This window comes from Mobula birostris, chromosome 6, assembly GCF_030028105.1.
Source record: "Mobula birostris isolate sMobBir1 chromosome 6, sMobBir1.hap1, whole genome shotgun sequence".
Taxonomy (NCBI): domain Eukaryota; kingdom Metazoa; phylum Chordata; class Chondrichthyes; order Myliobatiformes; family Myliobatidae; genus Mobula; species Mobula birostris.
In genome coordinates this window covers 45,838,900-45,854,939 of record NC_092375.1, presented here as the reverse complement: position 1 = coordinate 45,854,939, position 16,040 = coordinate 45,838,900, and the positions used below count along the sequence as shown (strand labels likewise).

Here is a 16,040-nt window from a genome sequence, read left to right as displayed (position 1 = left end):
TGAGAGGAAATCTTATAGAAACATGTAAAATTATGAAAGGTATAGATGAGATAGAGGCACGGATGTTGCTTTTCTGGTAGATGAGTATAGAACAAGGGGACACAGCATCAAGATTCAGGGGAGTAAATTTAAGATGGAGATCAGGAGGAACTGCTTTTCCCAAGGAGTGGTGAATCTGTGGAATTCTCTGCCCAATGAAGCAGTGGAGGCTACCTCAGTAAATATATTTAAGACAAGGTTGGATAGATGTTTGTATAGTAAGGGAGGTAGCTGGAGATGAGTCCATGGCCAGATCAGCCATGATCTTATTGAATGGTGGAGCAGGCCAAATGAGCTAGATGCCTACTCGTCCTGCTGTTTCTTATGTTCTTATGTCCGCCGTGCTTTTTAAAAAACTTGAACGTCTTGCTGCGCTTCAACAGATAGGTGGTCTTCTCGGGTTCGTCTAAAACTTCCTCATCACCACTGTTATGTTTTGTAACTCCAAAACATAACAGTGGTGATGAGGAAGTTTTAGACACATTAGAACACATTCTCCCCGGCTCCTTGTTTTTCTTTTGATTAGCTTTATGTTTTGTAACTCCAAAACATAAAGCTAATCAAAAGAAAAACAAGGAACCGGGGAGAATGTGTTCGGTTCATTTTTACTTTAGCGAGGCGCGCACTTATGATGTGGGTGTGCAATGCCATTCACGTACTTTGTACATATAACCCATTATGAATTATGTAAACAAAGAAAGAATGCTTAGTCAAACAATATCACCCAAATATTTCCGAAATATTAAATATGGAGGATAGGCTTTTCTGTACTTTTTATACATTTTTTGCCATACTGTGACAAAGGGAGTTCTTTGAGAGATTTTTCTTTGGTGGAAACGAAAGTCCTGATAACTGGTGGGTTACAGTCAATTGCTTCATGAATGGCGAGTTGACGGCCATGGCTCGGATAGATTCAGTAGCTCTAATGCTGTCAGATAGGGAAGGGTAAGTAGAACTAATGGAAACAATTCTCTGGGACCCTGTAGACCTTTTGACCTGTGTGGTTATTGTTTGTGATGAACCACGTTGGGCAGCGCGGCAGCACCACCCAATCCCCTCGAAATTGGCCAGCACAGGTAGGGCACGGGGTGACGTATCAGCTCCCCTGGTGACGAGGCAGACCGATACCCCGCCTCCTGCAGCCGGCAGCTGAAAAGCCGACCTGGCTGGGACCCGCATTCCTCAGCTGTCACTGCTGCCATGTCGCTGGATGAGGCTCTTCAGTCGATGGGTGGAATTGGGCCACGCCAGGTATACCTGGTTTCCTTGTTAACCTCGCTACAGGTAGGGGCTTGAGCCGCGGATGTGGCGCGCTGTAGAGAACAGGGAGCAAGAGTCCACATGAACGTTGATCTGTGCGTAAAGTAACTTCTGCGCAAGGATTTGGAAATTATTGCTCTCATTGGGCGAGAGAAAGAAGTATAATATTGGAGCACAGGAAATCATTTATGTCATTTAACTTTTATTTTCATGACGTCCAAATACTCTCAGAGCATGGCGAGAGTTATTGCTGATGAGATGTAATTATAGAAAACTTAACAGAAGAAGTGAATGGAATTTGGAATTCCTGGCATCTGGACTTCTCGCTTTCCATGTGTATCATCTTTAAAAGATGTTTCAGTGGACTTTGGAAGAGCTGTCAATATTTAATAGCATATCTACAAGACCCAGCGGTCTTAAAATACGACATCTCATGTTAACTGTTAATACAATAGTTTGTATCATATGTATATACTACATTCTATCACTGTATTTGCATTTAAGAATGACTACTGTACATTTTACTGCTGAAGACGGTGTGCAAAGACAGAAGGTGGTTAAACGAGCAAGTGGAAAGATTTCCTTCATTTAGCTGAGGCACAGAATGAAAGAGGAAGGAGGTTATATGAGAAGAGGGTGTAACCAACTGGGCAGCTCTTGGAGTTTTATACAGCTCCAGTCGCCATATTCCAGAGAAGATATGATTATCATATCATCAAAGGCCATTGTTAAAGCATAAAGTTGCAGCTGTGAGAAAGGATGCAATAGATGTACAGTTTTCTTCTTTGACACAGAGGAGGCTGAGTGGAGCCTTAATTGAGATCTGTAAAGTTATTAGGAGTCTGGATGAATAAGTAGGAAGGACTTGTTTCCCTTAGAAGGGTAGAAATCTAGAGGCATGACTAATAAGGGAAATGAGAAAGGAGGAATAATATTTTCACGTAGAAGGTGATGGAGTTTTCAAACAGTTATAACTTCTGTCTTTTGCCTTCCTCCCTTCTTGGAGTGGAATGACATTATGATATTTCCAGTCCTCTGGAATCATTCCTGACTCTAGTGATTCTTGAATGATCACTACTAATGCCTCCACAATCTCTTCAGCTACCTCCTTCAGATCCCTGGGTGTAGTCCATCTGGTCTAGGTGACCTATCTACCTTCAGACCTTTCAGCTTCTGAAGTACCTTGTTAATAACAGTGACTGCACTCACTTCTGCCCCTGACTCATTGGCATTTCTATCATTTTGCTGGCATCTTCCTGATCCTAAAGACTGATGCAAAACACTCATTCAGTTTATCTGCCATTTCTTTTTTCCCCCAATCGTAAAAGAAGGCATATGACATGTTTGCCTTCATTGCTCTGGGTGTTGCTTATAAGAGTAAGGAAGTTATGCTGAACGTAAGAACATAAGAAATGGGAGCAGGAGTCGGCCATCCAGCCCATCGAGCCTACCCCATCATTCAATAAGATCATGGCTGATCTGTCTGTAAACTCAGCTCCATCTACCTGCCTTTTCTCCATAACCCTTAATTCCCTTACTATGTAAAAGCCTATCTAACTGTTTCTTAAATATATTTAGTGAAGAAACCTCAACTGCTTCCCTGGACAGAGAATTCCACAGATTCATCACTTTCTGGGAAACAGTTTCTCCTCATCTCTGTCCTAAATCTTCTTCCCTGAATCTTGATGCAATATTCCCTAGTTCTAGTCTCACCTACCAATGGAAACAACTTTCCTACTTCTACCTTATCTATCCCTTTCAAAATTTTGTATGTTTCTATAAGATCCCCTCTCATTCTTCTGAACTCCAGAGAGTATAGTCCCAGGCAACTCAATCTCTCCTCATAGGTTATCCCCTTCATCCCTGGAATCAACCTGGTGAACAACCTCTGCACTGCCTCCAAAGCCAGTATATCCCTCCTCAAGTATGGAGGCCTGAACTGCACACAGTACTCCAGGTGCGGCCTCACTAGTACCCTGTATAGTTGCAGCATGACCTCCCTGCTCTTGAATTCAATCCCTCTCGCAATGAAGGCTAACATTCCGTTTGCCTTCTTAATAGCCTGTTGTACCTGCAAGCCAACTTTTTGCGATTCATGCACAAACACTCCCAAGTCCCTCTGCACAACAGCATGCTGCAATCTTTCACCATTTAAATAATAATCTGCTCTTCTATTATTTCTTCCAAAGTGGATGATCTCGCATTTACCAATGTTGTATTCCACCTGCCAGACCTCGGCCCATTCACTTAACCTATCTATATCCCTCTGCAGACTCTCCACATCCTCTGTACAATTTGCTTTTCCACTCAGTTTAGTGTTACCAGCAAATTTTGCTATGCTACACTCAGTCCCCTCTTCCAAATCTTCAATATAAATGGTAAACAGCTGCGGGCCCAGCACCGACCCCTGTGGCACCCCACTCATCACTGACTGCCAACCGGAGAAACACCCATTTATACCAACTCTCTGCCTTCTATTGGTTAACCAATCCACTATCCATGCCAATACACTTCCTCCGACTCCATGCATCTGTATCTTACTTATAAGTCTCTTGTGCGGCACCTTCTCAAATGCCTTCTGGAAATCCAAGTATACGACATCCACTTGTTCCCCTCTATCTGACCTAACTGGCCTATAGTTGCCCGTCTTTTGCCTACATTCTTATTTTTCGATGCTTTTAATTTCCCTGGCCCCCACCGCTTTACTTTCACCATGGATGTCCAGTCCCTGTATACTTCCATCCCCCATCAGGAAGGTCTCAAAGCTCTCCGCTTCTTTTTGGATTCCAGACCTAATCAATTCTCCTCTACCACCACTCTGCTCCATCTAGCGGAATTAGTCCTTACTCTTAATAATTTCTCCTTTGGCTCCTCCCACTTCCTCCAAACTAGAGGTGTAGCTATGGGCACCTGTATGGGTCCCAGCTATGCTTGCCTTTTTGTTGGCTTTGTGGAACAATCTATGTTCCAAACCTATTCTGGTATCTGTCCCCCACTTTTCCTTCACTACATCGACGACGGCATTGGCGCTGCTTCCTGCATGCATGCTGAGCTCCTTGACTTCATTAACTTTGCCTCCAACTTTCACCCTGCCCTCAAGTTTACCTGGTCCATTTCCAACACCTCCCTCCCTTTTCTAGATCTTTCTGTCTCTGTCTCTGGAGACAGCTTATCTACTGATGACTACTATAAGCCTACTGACTCTCACAGCTATCTGGACTAGTCCTCTTCTCACCCTATCTCTTGCAAAAATACCATCCCCTTCTCACAATTCCTCCGTCTCTGCCACATCTGCTCTCAGGATGAGGCTTTGCATTCCAGGACGAGGGAGATGTCCTCCTTTTTTAAAGAAAGGGGCTTCCCTTCCTCCACCATCAACTCTGCTCTCAAGCGCATCTCCCCCATTTCACGCACATCTGCTCTCACTCCATCCTCCCGTCACTCCACTAGGAATAGGGTACCCCTGGTCCTCACCTACCACCCCACCAGCTTCCGGGTCCAACATATTATTCTCTGTAACTTCCGCCACCTCCAACGGGATCCCACCACTAAGCACATCTTTCCTTCCCCCCCCCTCTGATTTCCGCAGGGATCGCTCCCTACGCGACTCCCTTGTCCATTTGTCCCCCCCCATCCCTCCCCACTGATCTCCATCCTGGCACTTATCCTTGTAAACGGAACAAGTGCTACACATGCCCTTACACTTCCCCCTTACCACCATTCAGGGCCCCAGACAGTCCTTCCAGGTGAGGCGACACTTCACCTGTGAGTCGGCTGGGGTGATATATTGAGCTCGGTGCTCCTGATGTGGCCTTTTATATATTGGCGAGACCTGACGCAGACTGGGAGATTGTTTTGCTGAACACCTACGCTCTGTCCGCCAGAGAAAGCAGAATCTCCCAGTGGCCACATTTTAATTCCACATCCCATTCCCATTCTGATATGTCTATCCACGGCCTCCTCTACTGTAAAAATGAAGCCACATACAGGTTGGAGGAGCAACACCTTATATTCCGTCTGGGTAGCCTCCAACCTGATGGCATGAACATTGACTTCTCTAACTTCGGCTTATGCCCCACCACCCCTTCGTACCCCATCCGTTATTTATTTATATACACACATTCTTTCTCTTTCTCTCCTTTTTCTCCCTCTGTCCCTCTGACTATACCCCTTGCCCATCCTCTGGGTTTTCCCCCCTCTCCCTTTTCCTTTTCCCTGGGCCTCCTGTCCCATGATCCTCTCATATCCCTTTTGCCAATCAACTGTCCAGCTCTTGGCTCCATCCCTCCCCCTCCTGTCTTCTCCTGTCATTTTGGATCTCCTCCTCCCCCTCCCACTTTCAAATTTACTAGCTCTTCCTTCAGTTAGTCCTGACAAAGGGTCTTGGCCCGAAATGTCGACTGTACCTCTTCCTAGAGATGCTGCCTGGCCTGCTGTGTTCACCAGCAACTTTGAGGTGTGTTGCTTGAATTTCCAGCATCTGCAGAATTCCTCGTGTTTTCCTTTTTTAAAAAGTGGCGTGACATTTGCTGTCTTCCAATCCACCGGGACCTGCCCAGAGTCTAGAAAATTTTGGTAAATGATTACCGATGTGTCTCCTGTAACCTCCACCAATTCCTTCAGCACCCTGGGATGCATCCCATCAGGACCAGGGGAATCATCTACCTTCAGGCCCTCTAGTTTGCTCATCACTATCTCTTTAGTGACAGTGATTTTATCGAGGTCCTCACCTCCCACTTCATCCATAACATCCTTCTTTGGCATATTAGACGTGTCCTCCACCGTGAAGACAGACACAGAATAATTGTTCAATACCTCTGCCATTTCCTTATCGCCCAATATCAATTTCCCCTTCTCGTCTTCCAAGGGACCTACGTTGACTTTAGCCACCCTCTTCCGCTTTATATATTTATAAAAACTTTTGCTATCTGTTTTTATATTTTGTGCTAATTTACTTTCATGCTCTATCTTCCCTTTCCTTATTTCCTGTTTAGTTGTTCTCTGTTGCTTTTCAAAGTTTTCCCAACCTTTCAGTCTCCCACTACTCTTTGTGACTTTGTACACGAGCTCTTAATTTGATACTATCTTTTACTTCCTTAGTTACCCAAGGCTAGCTCTCCCCACACTTACTGTCCTTACTTTTGACTGGAATATACTTTTGTTGAGCATTGTGAAAAATCTCTTTGAAAGTATTCCACTGTTCCTCAACTGTCCTACCAAATAGCCTGTGCTCCCAATTCACATTAGCCAACTCCTCCCTCATCCCGTTGTAGTCTCCCTTGTTGAAGCATAATACACTAGTTTTAGATCTAACTATTTCATCCTCCATCTGAATGCGAAATTCAATCATACTATGATCACTCTTTCCAACAGGATCCCTGACTACAAGATCGTTAATCTTACCTGTCTCATTGCACAGGAGTGGATCTAAGATAGTATTTTCCCTTGTAGCTTCAAGCCCTTGTATGGCTGCTCAAGGAAGCCATCATGGATGCACTCTATGAAGTTCTCCTCAAGACTTCCTTGACCAACCTGATTCACCCAATCTATGTGGAAGTTAAAATCCCCTATGACAACTGCCGTTCTGTTCTTACAAGCCTCAGTTATTTCTAGGTTAATCACCTCTGCCACTGCAATATTTTTGTTAGGTGGCCTATAGACAACACCCACCAGTGATTTTTTTTTTCCCTTTACTATTTTTAATCTCTACCCAGATGGACTCAACATTCTGCTCCGTAGATCTTATATCGTCTCTCACAATTGCCCTGTTCTCATCTCTAATCAAGAGCGCCACCCCACCTCCTCTGCCTTCCTGCCTATCTTTCCGTATTACCTGATACCCTTGGATATTTAATTCCCAGTCATCTCCACTTTGCAACCAGGTTTCTGTAATGGCCACTAAATCATATGCCTTGGTACTGATCTGTGCCACAAGTTCACTAACCTTGTTTCTAATACTGTACTATGGGCATTTAGATAAAGTGCTCTTATACTCATTGTCCTTTTCGAATCTAGTGACCTATGCGATTTTTGCTTTTTACTTTTATGCACTCTACTCTTACTTTTTTCTTCACTAACTCTAGCTTTGGTCTCTGCATCACTTCCCTCTTCTTTTCTGTGTGGGTTAACATCCCCCTGCCATATTAGTTTAAAGCATCCCCGACAGTACTAGCAAGCAATCTCCCTAGGACATTGATCCCCGGCCCTGCCCAGATGTAGACTGTCCGGACTGTACTGGTTCCACCTCCCCCAGAAGCGGTTCCAATGCCCCACGCTGAAGCTATATAAATTTTTTGTTGTTCTGCACCCGGAATATTGCATGCAGATCAGGTCACCCCATTATAGGAGGGATGTGGAGACCATGGATGCAGAAGATGCTTATCAGTTTGCTATCTGGATTAGACTGTAGGAGCTGGAAAGAAAGGATGGACAAACTTGGGGTGTTCTTCCCTATGGAGTTGGTGGCTTAGGGGAGACGTGATAGATGTCTTTAAAATTGAGAAGAATAGATAGGGCAAGTTTTTATGCAGAGAAGAAGATGCCTAGAATGGGTTACTGGGGTGGTGGTGGTAGTGGAAGCAGTCAGTTTGGTAGAGTTTAAGAAGCTTTTAGATAGATGAATGTGCATGGTTTGGAGAGAGATGGATGTAGGACATTAAGTATAAATTGGCATCAAGATCAGCACAATATTTTAGGCTGAATAGCCTCTCCAATACTGTACTGTTCTATTCTGTGTTCTGACGATGATGGTCTGGACCTTTTCAAGTGATAACTGGAACTGAATAATTGTTAGTTTTCCCATTTTTATGCGCTGTTCTGTTTGCTTTTGTTACTCGCAAAACAAATGGTTAATACCTTTGCTACCTGTCATCTGTAATATGGCCGATAATAGCATTTGTTAATTTGACTTGTATGCGTGCCTTAAAGGTTACTGCACAAAGTATACTTGCATTGACTGGATGCTTGTTGGCCAATACCATTTGCCATTCTTAAACTGGTGTTTCAATATTTGGGTCAGCAGGAGCCTGGAATAATATAGAATTATTCCCAGAAATGAATAAATCTCTACATTATTCTCCACATGCTTAATGCTTAGAATGGTCTCAAGCATATTATTCATTGGATTTTTACCTAACTTCAGACTGAGTTGCATCACTTCCAGCTGCACAAAGGTGTGCTAAAGCAGCTTTTCATTTTCAAGTTGTGATGTTGGAGTTTTACTCCAGAAAGCAAGTATTATCCTCTGAACAAGCTGTGGTGATCAAAAGGCTTTTTTTTTTTGCACACATAATTATGCATACCCTTCAAACTTTTGCCTCTGGTGAAATGGTGAGGGGTTGATTTCACGTACCAATTTAGCATAGGAGTGTTTCTGGGTTTTAGTAACTGCCTTTAAACTCACCCAGTAGCAAACATGGATACAGCCAAAATTAAAGTTCAACTTAAGTTTATTATGAAAGTATTTATGCCACCGTGAACAATGCTGAGATTCATTTTCTTGTGGGCATACTCAATAAATCTATAGAATAATAACCATAACAATCAATTTAAGACCGCCCAACTTTAGGGCGTTCAAGCAGAGTACAGAAGACAACAAACTGTACAAGTACAAAATAAAGAAATAATAATAAATATTGGGAACATGAAGTGAAGCGTACTTGAAAGTGAGTCCATTATTTGTGGGAACATTTCAATGATGGGGCAAGTGGAAGCTGAATGGAGTTACCCCCTTTGTTTAAAGATCCTGATGGTTGAGGGGTAATAACTGTTGCTGAACCTGGTGGTGTGAGTCCTGAGGCTCGTGTGCCGCCTTCCTGATGGCAGCAGCATGGAAAGAGCATGTCCTGGGTGGTGGGGGTCCCTCGTGATGGATGCTGCTCTCCTGCCACAGTGTTTCATGTAGATGTGCCCAATGGGAGGGAGGGCTTTACCTGTGATGGACTGGGCCGTATCCACTGCAATCCTTGAAAATTAGGAAGTTATATCGTTAATTGTTGATTTAGTTTTTAAAAGATGGGAGACCGTTTCGCTGAACACCTATGCTCCGTCTGCCAGAGAAAGCAGGATCTACCAGTGGCCACACATTTTAATTCCACATCCCATTCCCATTCTGATATGTCTATCCATGGCCTCCTCTACTGTAAAGATGAATTCACACTCAGGTTGGAGGAACAACACCTTATATTCCGTCTGGGTAGCCTCCAACCTGGTGGCATGAACATTGACTTCTCTAACTTCTGTTAATGCCCCTCCTCCCCTTCTTACCCCATCCTTGTTTGTTTGTTTATTTATTTATTTATTTATTTATTCCCTTTTTCTCTCTCTCTCTCTTTTTTCTCCCTCTGTCCCTCTCACAATAACTCCTTGCCTGCTCTCCACATTCCTCTGGTGCTCCCCTCCTCCCTTTCTTTCTCCCTAGGCCTCCTGTCCCATGATCCTCTCCCTTCTCCAACCTCGTATCCCTTTTGCCAATCAACTTTCCAGCTCTTAGCTCCATCCCTCCCCCTCCTGTCTTCTCCTATCATTTCGGATCTCCCACTTTCAAATCTCTTACTCTCTCTTCTTTCAGTTAGTCCTGACGAACGGTCTTGGCCGGAAACATCGACTGTACCTCTTCCTATAGATGCTGCCTGGCCTGCTGCGTTCCACCAGCATTTTGTGTGTGTTGCTTGCAGTTACAGATTAGTTTTGCTATTTCACTTGCCTTAGGAGTGCTATCACTAGACTATTTTGACCAATATTTGAATTTTCTTAATTCCTTCTTCCATTCAGCCATTTAAAGAAATAATTAACTGGCTATAAATTGAGATAGGTTGGTTTGACATCTCTATTCCTTGTGTATCCAGTGACTTCTGTGAGGGCATCCTTGAGAATATCACTGTACTTAGCCAAACCTGGCTTTGGACTACTTGTGCAAGTGCTAAAAGTCTTCTTTTCAAATGAGTTTGCCCAGCAAATATATGTATAATCTACTCTCTTATAACAATTGGTGATGCAGGCCGCAAGTCATTGTACCAGGCCATGTAACAAGCAACTTTACATGAAGTATGCACTGCTTCAGAATAAGCATTTACATTGACCTTGCCCCTCACTGAAGGTAGGTGATGGATATGTTTGCTGTCAATATCCTTTATCAGAATGGAATCATTTCCACTGCTAACCATTACCATTGAAGTTTAAATTTCAAAGTAAATTTGTTATCAAAATATGTATACCATGTACAACCTTGAGATTCATTTGCTTGCAGCCACCCACAGGAAAACAAAGAAACATAGAAACAGAGAAAACCTACAGCACAATACAGGCCTTTTGGCCCACAAAGTTGTGCCAAACACGTCCCTACCTTAGAAATTACTAGGGTTACCCATAGCCCTCTATTTTCCTCAACTCCATGTATCTATCCGAAAGTCTCTCAAAAGACCCTATTGTATCTGCCTCCACCACCGTTGCTGGCAGCCCATTCCACGCACTCACCACTCTCTGCGTAAAAAGAAAAAAAAACTTACCCCTGACATCTCCTCTGCACCTACTCCCAAGCACCTTAAACCTATGCCCTCCTGTGGCAGCTATTTTAGCCCTGGGAAAAAGCCTCTGACTATCCACATGATGAATGCCTCTCATCATCTTGTACACCCCTATCAGGTCACTTCTCATCCTCCGTCACTCCAAGGAGAAAAGGCCGAGTTCACTCAACCTGTTTTCGTAAGGCATGCTCCCCAATCCAGGAAACATCCTTGTAAATCTCCTCTGCACCCTTTCTTTAGTTTCCACATCTGCAAGAAGTAGGAGAGAATCCACAGAACGCTATACACAACAAGGTTTGACAAGGATCCAGTGTTCAAAAGGAGAAAAATTCTACAAGTAGTGAAAAATAGACAATACATAGAACATGAGCTGCAGAGTCCCCAAAAATGAATCCACAGGTGAGTGAAGCTGGTCCAGGAGCGCCATGGTAACAGGGCAACAACGGCTCCTGAATCTGGTGACATGGGAAGCAAGACTCCTGCGCCTCCTGTCCAATGGAAGGAAAAGGTGACGGGTCAAGCGCAGGCAGATGGGAAGGGCTTGGTGGGAGAGGGGATGATCTTGGCTTGCATGAGGTAGTGGGGCCGAACACAGGCTCGTTTACTGCTCTTGGGCCTGGAAGCTTTAATCTGTCTTGAAGTCCGCCCCAGCAATGGCTGACCTTTGTCTTCAAGGTACCTGTCTTTTCGCTACCACCATTCTCCAGGATACCACACGGCATTCCTGAGAGTCAGGTTCACTAAATCCTTCAAGAGATCTAAAATTGTAAAACCATTAGTTCTGTATTGAGTAGGACTTGTATCTAGAAGGAAGATTGTCTATCTTTGTAACATCGATATGAGACATGGAACTCGTACTCTTTCTACTGTTATCAACTAGCTATCCACCCATAACCTGTCTGTCCTTCATTAAAATGCACGTTGTTTAGTCTATCTTGGTTGTGACATCATTTACATTTTTCACCATTGTGATTTTATTCAGAAATTACATATAAATACACTGAAAGTTAGTTAAAATTTAAATTCCAAGGGAACTATGGGTGCTTGCTAGAAACAACTAGGGAGTAAACTGCAAGAGCTGATTGTGATATTACTGCAAATATGTTTTATCTTAATTCTATCTTCAGTTGTATAACTATGTAACTATGATGTATGCAGACTGGAGAACTTTTGAATAGTTTTAAGTTTGGGCTGAGACCTTTCATATGTCCTGATGAAGGGTCTTAGCCAGAAACGTCGACTGTTTACTATTTTTCATAGCTGCTGCCTGACCTGCTGAGTTCCTCTGGCAATTTGTGTGTGTTGCTTTAGATTTCTAGTATCTGCAGGTTTTCTCATGGCTGTACCTGCTGGAAGTGTATGTTTCTTGCAAGGCACTGATGTTGGCTATGCTGACTCACTATAAAATGGCTTGTGTCTTTGTCTAGATTTTTGTTGCCACTCATTTCGTCTTAATGACCATAATTGGAGCATCATCAACTTTTCATTGGGATTTCGGGCCGCTTCCATCAGATCAGAGCCAAGGTAGCACCACGACCAGTGAGAGTCTGCAGTTCAAGGACTGGCTTAAAATGACGAATGAAAGTGAGATTCGAAAACATGTTCATTTTGACCCTGGTTTCTCATCTGTTATTACTGAGGTAGGTGATAACTCAAGCGAGCAGCATACTGACTGCACAGAGTCGAAAAGAGTGGAAATTTGCCTTGGTGTTCTGTTTTTAGTTGTATTGAAATTGTAGGTTTTTGTAAATAAGAAGACATGAGGTGTTTTATGTTTAAGAAAAACCGTAACAACTCATTTCTTGTACCCCAAAAACTGAGCGTGACAGACCAGCCCCTTAAAGTGAACCCCAACTCAATTTCTGTTGTGAATTATGTACAGTTCCACTATGTACATTATCCTACACAGCCCCCACCCCGGAGAAATTCACTAACACTGGCACTGTGCACCTCTCCAGAGGCCACCCGCCTCAGGTCCTGTGTTCCGTGGGTGGAGGAACAGCAGATGCTTCTGGCTCATCCAGGGGTGTGTTGACATGTCTATGGCCGTGTCGTGGTGGCAGGGGCATGGTAGCAGATTCCTCCAAGCCTTGATGGGCTGGTTTAAGGTGATCTACTGAAATGCATTCATGTTTACTCCTCTTATCTATGATAAACATCTTTTCTCTCCGTTCCAAAACGTGGAACAGGCCATTGTAAGGGGGCTTAAGGGGATGTTGGTGTGCATCATGGTAGACGAAAAGAAACGAGGCAGAATGTAGGTCACCAGGAACCCCAAGAGTGCTGTACGCCATGATGGGAGGTAGGAATAGGTGCAAAGGAATTGAATTTACTGAGGAGGGTGGGATGCTATCGAGAGGCCGAACAGGTGGTCATGGTGTCAGGAATAAAGTCATCTGGCACTCACAAAGGCTGTCTGTGCAGCCGTGGATGACTGTTGGTCCTCTTTTGGAGCAGTTCTCAGCCTCTGCAAGACCCACAGGAGACGAACATGCCAACGCTCATTTGTCAGGGAAGCCCTCAGAGCAGTCTTTCAGGAGCAGAGCAACTGTTTGCAGAGGCTATTAGACTGCAGGTGATACGCTATGTTGTGATGTAGCCTAGTGCGGAAGTTCTGGGCCATCACAGCCCGAGGTTTGATATGAACTGGGGACTGAGGTTGAGGAAGTATCCGGTAAGGTGCCAAACTGAGCAACCCAGTTGCTAACGAGCGTCTGCGTCACGTCTGCGGCCGTAGTTGACACTAGATGGCCGATCTCTGGTCACCTGGTGATATAGTCCACCATGGTAAGGAGGTACATGAAACTGGGGGAGGAGGGGCAGGGGGACTGTGGGGAAGAGTTCCAACAAAGTCCACTTTGGCATGGTCAAACTGTTGCTTGGAGACTTCAAAAGGTGCCAATGGTGTCTGAACATGGTTGTTAATTTTTGCCCACTGACACTCCCCACAGGCTACAGTCCAATCACGTCCTTTTTTTCATCCTTTCCACAAAACTTTAGTCCAACCATCTACTGTGAGGACTTCTAAGCCAGAGGCGAGAGGCCATGTATGGAGTTAAAAACAGTCCACCTCCAGTTTGTGGGCACCTTGGGGTGAGGATGACCAGTTGAGACATCGCACAGGAGCGAAACCCCAGCTTCCCTGAACTTAGTGTCAGCCAACCACAGGCCCGCAACTGCTGTTCTGTAAGCCTGGACCTCTGGGTCAGTAGCTTGGTCAGCTGCCATGCTGGCAGAGTCAACCCCGATGTGTATGGCCTGAGTGGCTGGCCGTGAGAGGCAATTAACCACGGCATTACTTTTCCCCTTGGTATGTTGTATATCAGTTGTGAACTCTGATATGTAGGCCAGGTGGCATTGCTGACGTGCAGATCGAGGGTCTAATGTTTTGGTCTTCATGTGCATTGGGGTTTGTGGTCAACGAATGCTGTGAAATGATGATCCTCTAAAAGAAAATGAAAATGGCGGACAGCCAGCTAGAGACCAAACAGCTGATGGTCACACAGAAGCATCAGTAGTAATGGCTGTGGGGGAGAGGGTGCGTCAGTATGATCATGTTAGAAAGAGCTTGTTTAGTGTCATCAAGTGCCCTGGTCATGTCCGCTGACCAGTCAAGCACGTGATCAGGGGTATTGCCTTTGAGTGCAGTAGTCGGCTGGGGTGATATACTGCATCCAGTGCTCCCAATGTGGCCTTCTATATATTGGCGAGACTTGACGCAGACTGGGAGATCATTTTGCTGAACACCTACGCTCTGTCTGCCAGAGAAAGCAGGATCTCCCAGTGGCCACACATTTTAATTCCACATCCCATTCCCATTCTGATATGTCTGTCCATGGCCTCCTCTACTGTAAAGATGAAGGCACACTCAGGTTGGAGGAACAACACCTTATATTCCATCTGGGTAGCCTCCAACCTGATGGCATGAACATTGACTTCTCTAACTTCAGCTTATGCCCCACCTCCCCCTCGTACCCCATCCATTATTTATTTATTTATACACACATTCTTTCTCTCTCTCTCTCTCTCCTTTTTCTCCCTCTCTGTCCCTCTGACTATACCTCTTGCCCATCCTCTGGGTTTCCCCCGCTCTCCCCCTTTTCCTTCTCCCTGGGCCTCCTGTCCCATGATCCTCTCATATCCCTTTTGCCAATCACCTGTCCAGCTCTTGGCTCCATCCCTCCCCCTCCTGTCTTCTCCTATCATTTTGGATCTCCCACTCCCGCTCCCACTTTCAAATCTCTTACTAATTCTTCTTTCAGTTAGTCCTGACCATAGAACCATAGAAACTACAGCACAGAAACAGGCCCTTTGGCCCTTGGCTGTGCCGAACCATTTTCTGCCTAGTCCCACTGACCTGCACACGGACCATATCCCTCCATACACCTCCCATCCATGTATCTGTCCAATTTATTCTTAAATGTTAAAAGAAACCCGCATTTACCACCTCGTCTGGCAGCTCATTCCATACTCCCACCACTCTCTGTGTGAAGAAGCCCCCCACTAATGTTCCCTTTAAACTTTTCCCCCCTCACCCTTAACCCATGTCCTCTGGTTTTTTTCTCCCCTTGCCTCAGTGGAAAAAGCCTGCTTGCATTCACTCTATCTATACCCATCATAATTTTATATACCTCTATCAAAGCTCCCCTCATTCTTCTACGCTCCAGGGAATAAAGTCCTAACCTATTCAACCTTTCTCTGTAACTGAGTTTCTCAGGTCCCAGCAACATCCTTGTAAACCTTCTCTGCACTCTTTCAACCTTATTTATATCCTTCCTGTAATTTGGTGACCAAAACTGAACACAATACTCCAGATTCGGCCTCACCAATGCCTTATACAACCTCATCATAACATTCCAGCTCTTATACTCAATACTTCGATTAATAAAGGCCAATGTACCAAAAGCTCTCTTTACGACCCTATCTATCTGTGATGCCACTTATAGGGAATTTTGTATCTGTATTCCCAGATCCCTCTGTTCTACTGCACTCCTCACTGCCCTACCATTTACCTTGTATGTTCTAACAATGGACCCAGCACTGATCCCTGTGGCACACCACTAGTCACAGGCCTCCACTCAGAGAAGCAATTCTCTACCACCACTCTTTGGCTTCTTCCATTTAGCCAATGTCTAATCCAATTTACCACCTCTCCATGTATACCTAGCGACTGAATTTTCCTAACTAACCTCCCATGCAGGACCTTGTCAAAGGCCT

General features: G+C 44.5%; 1 protein-coding gene across 2 annotated transcripts in view; it reads left to right on the top strand.

Annotated features, from left to right (window-relative positions):
* The first annotated feature begins 1,223 nt into the window (after window positions 1–1,223).
* LOC140199773 (solute carrier family 22 member 15-like) overlaps window positions 1,224–16,040 on the top strand; it is an 87,047-nt gene continuing 72,230 nt past the window's right edge. The window contains exons 1-2 of one of the 2 annotated variants that reach the window (XM_072262261.1): window positions 1,224–1,290; window positions 12,251–12,463. In XM_072262261.1, coding sequence (XP_072118362.1) covers window positions 1,240–1,290; window positions 12,251–12,463 — 264 coding nt within the window. In that variant the 5' untranslated portion in view covers window positions 1,224–1,239. Of the gene's footprint in view, window positions 1,324–12,250; window positions 12,464–16,040 lie in introns of both variants that reach the window. The other variant, XM_072262260.1, reaches the window with a different exon arrangement.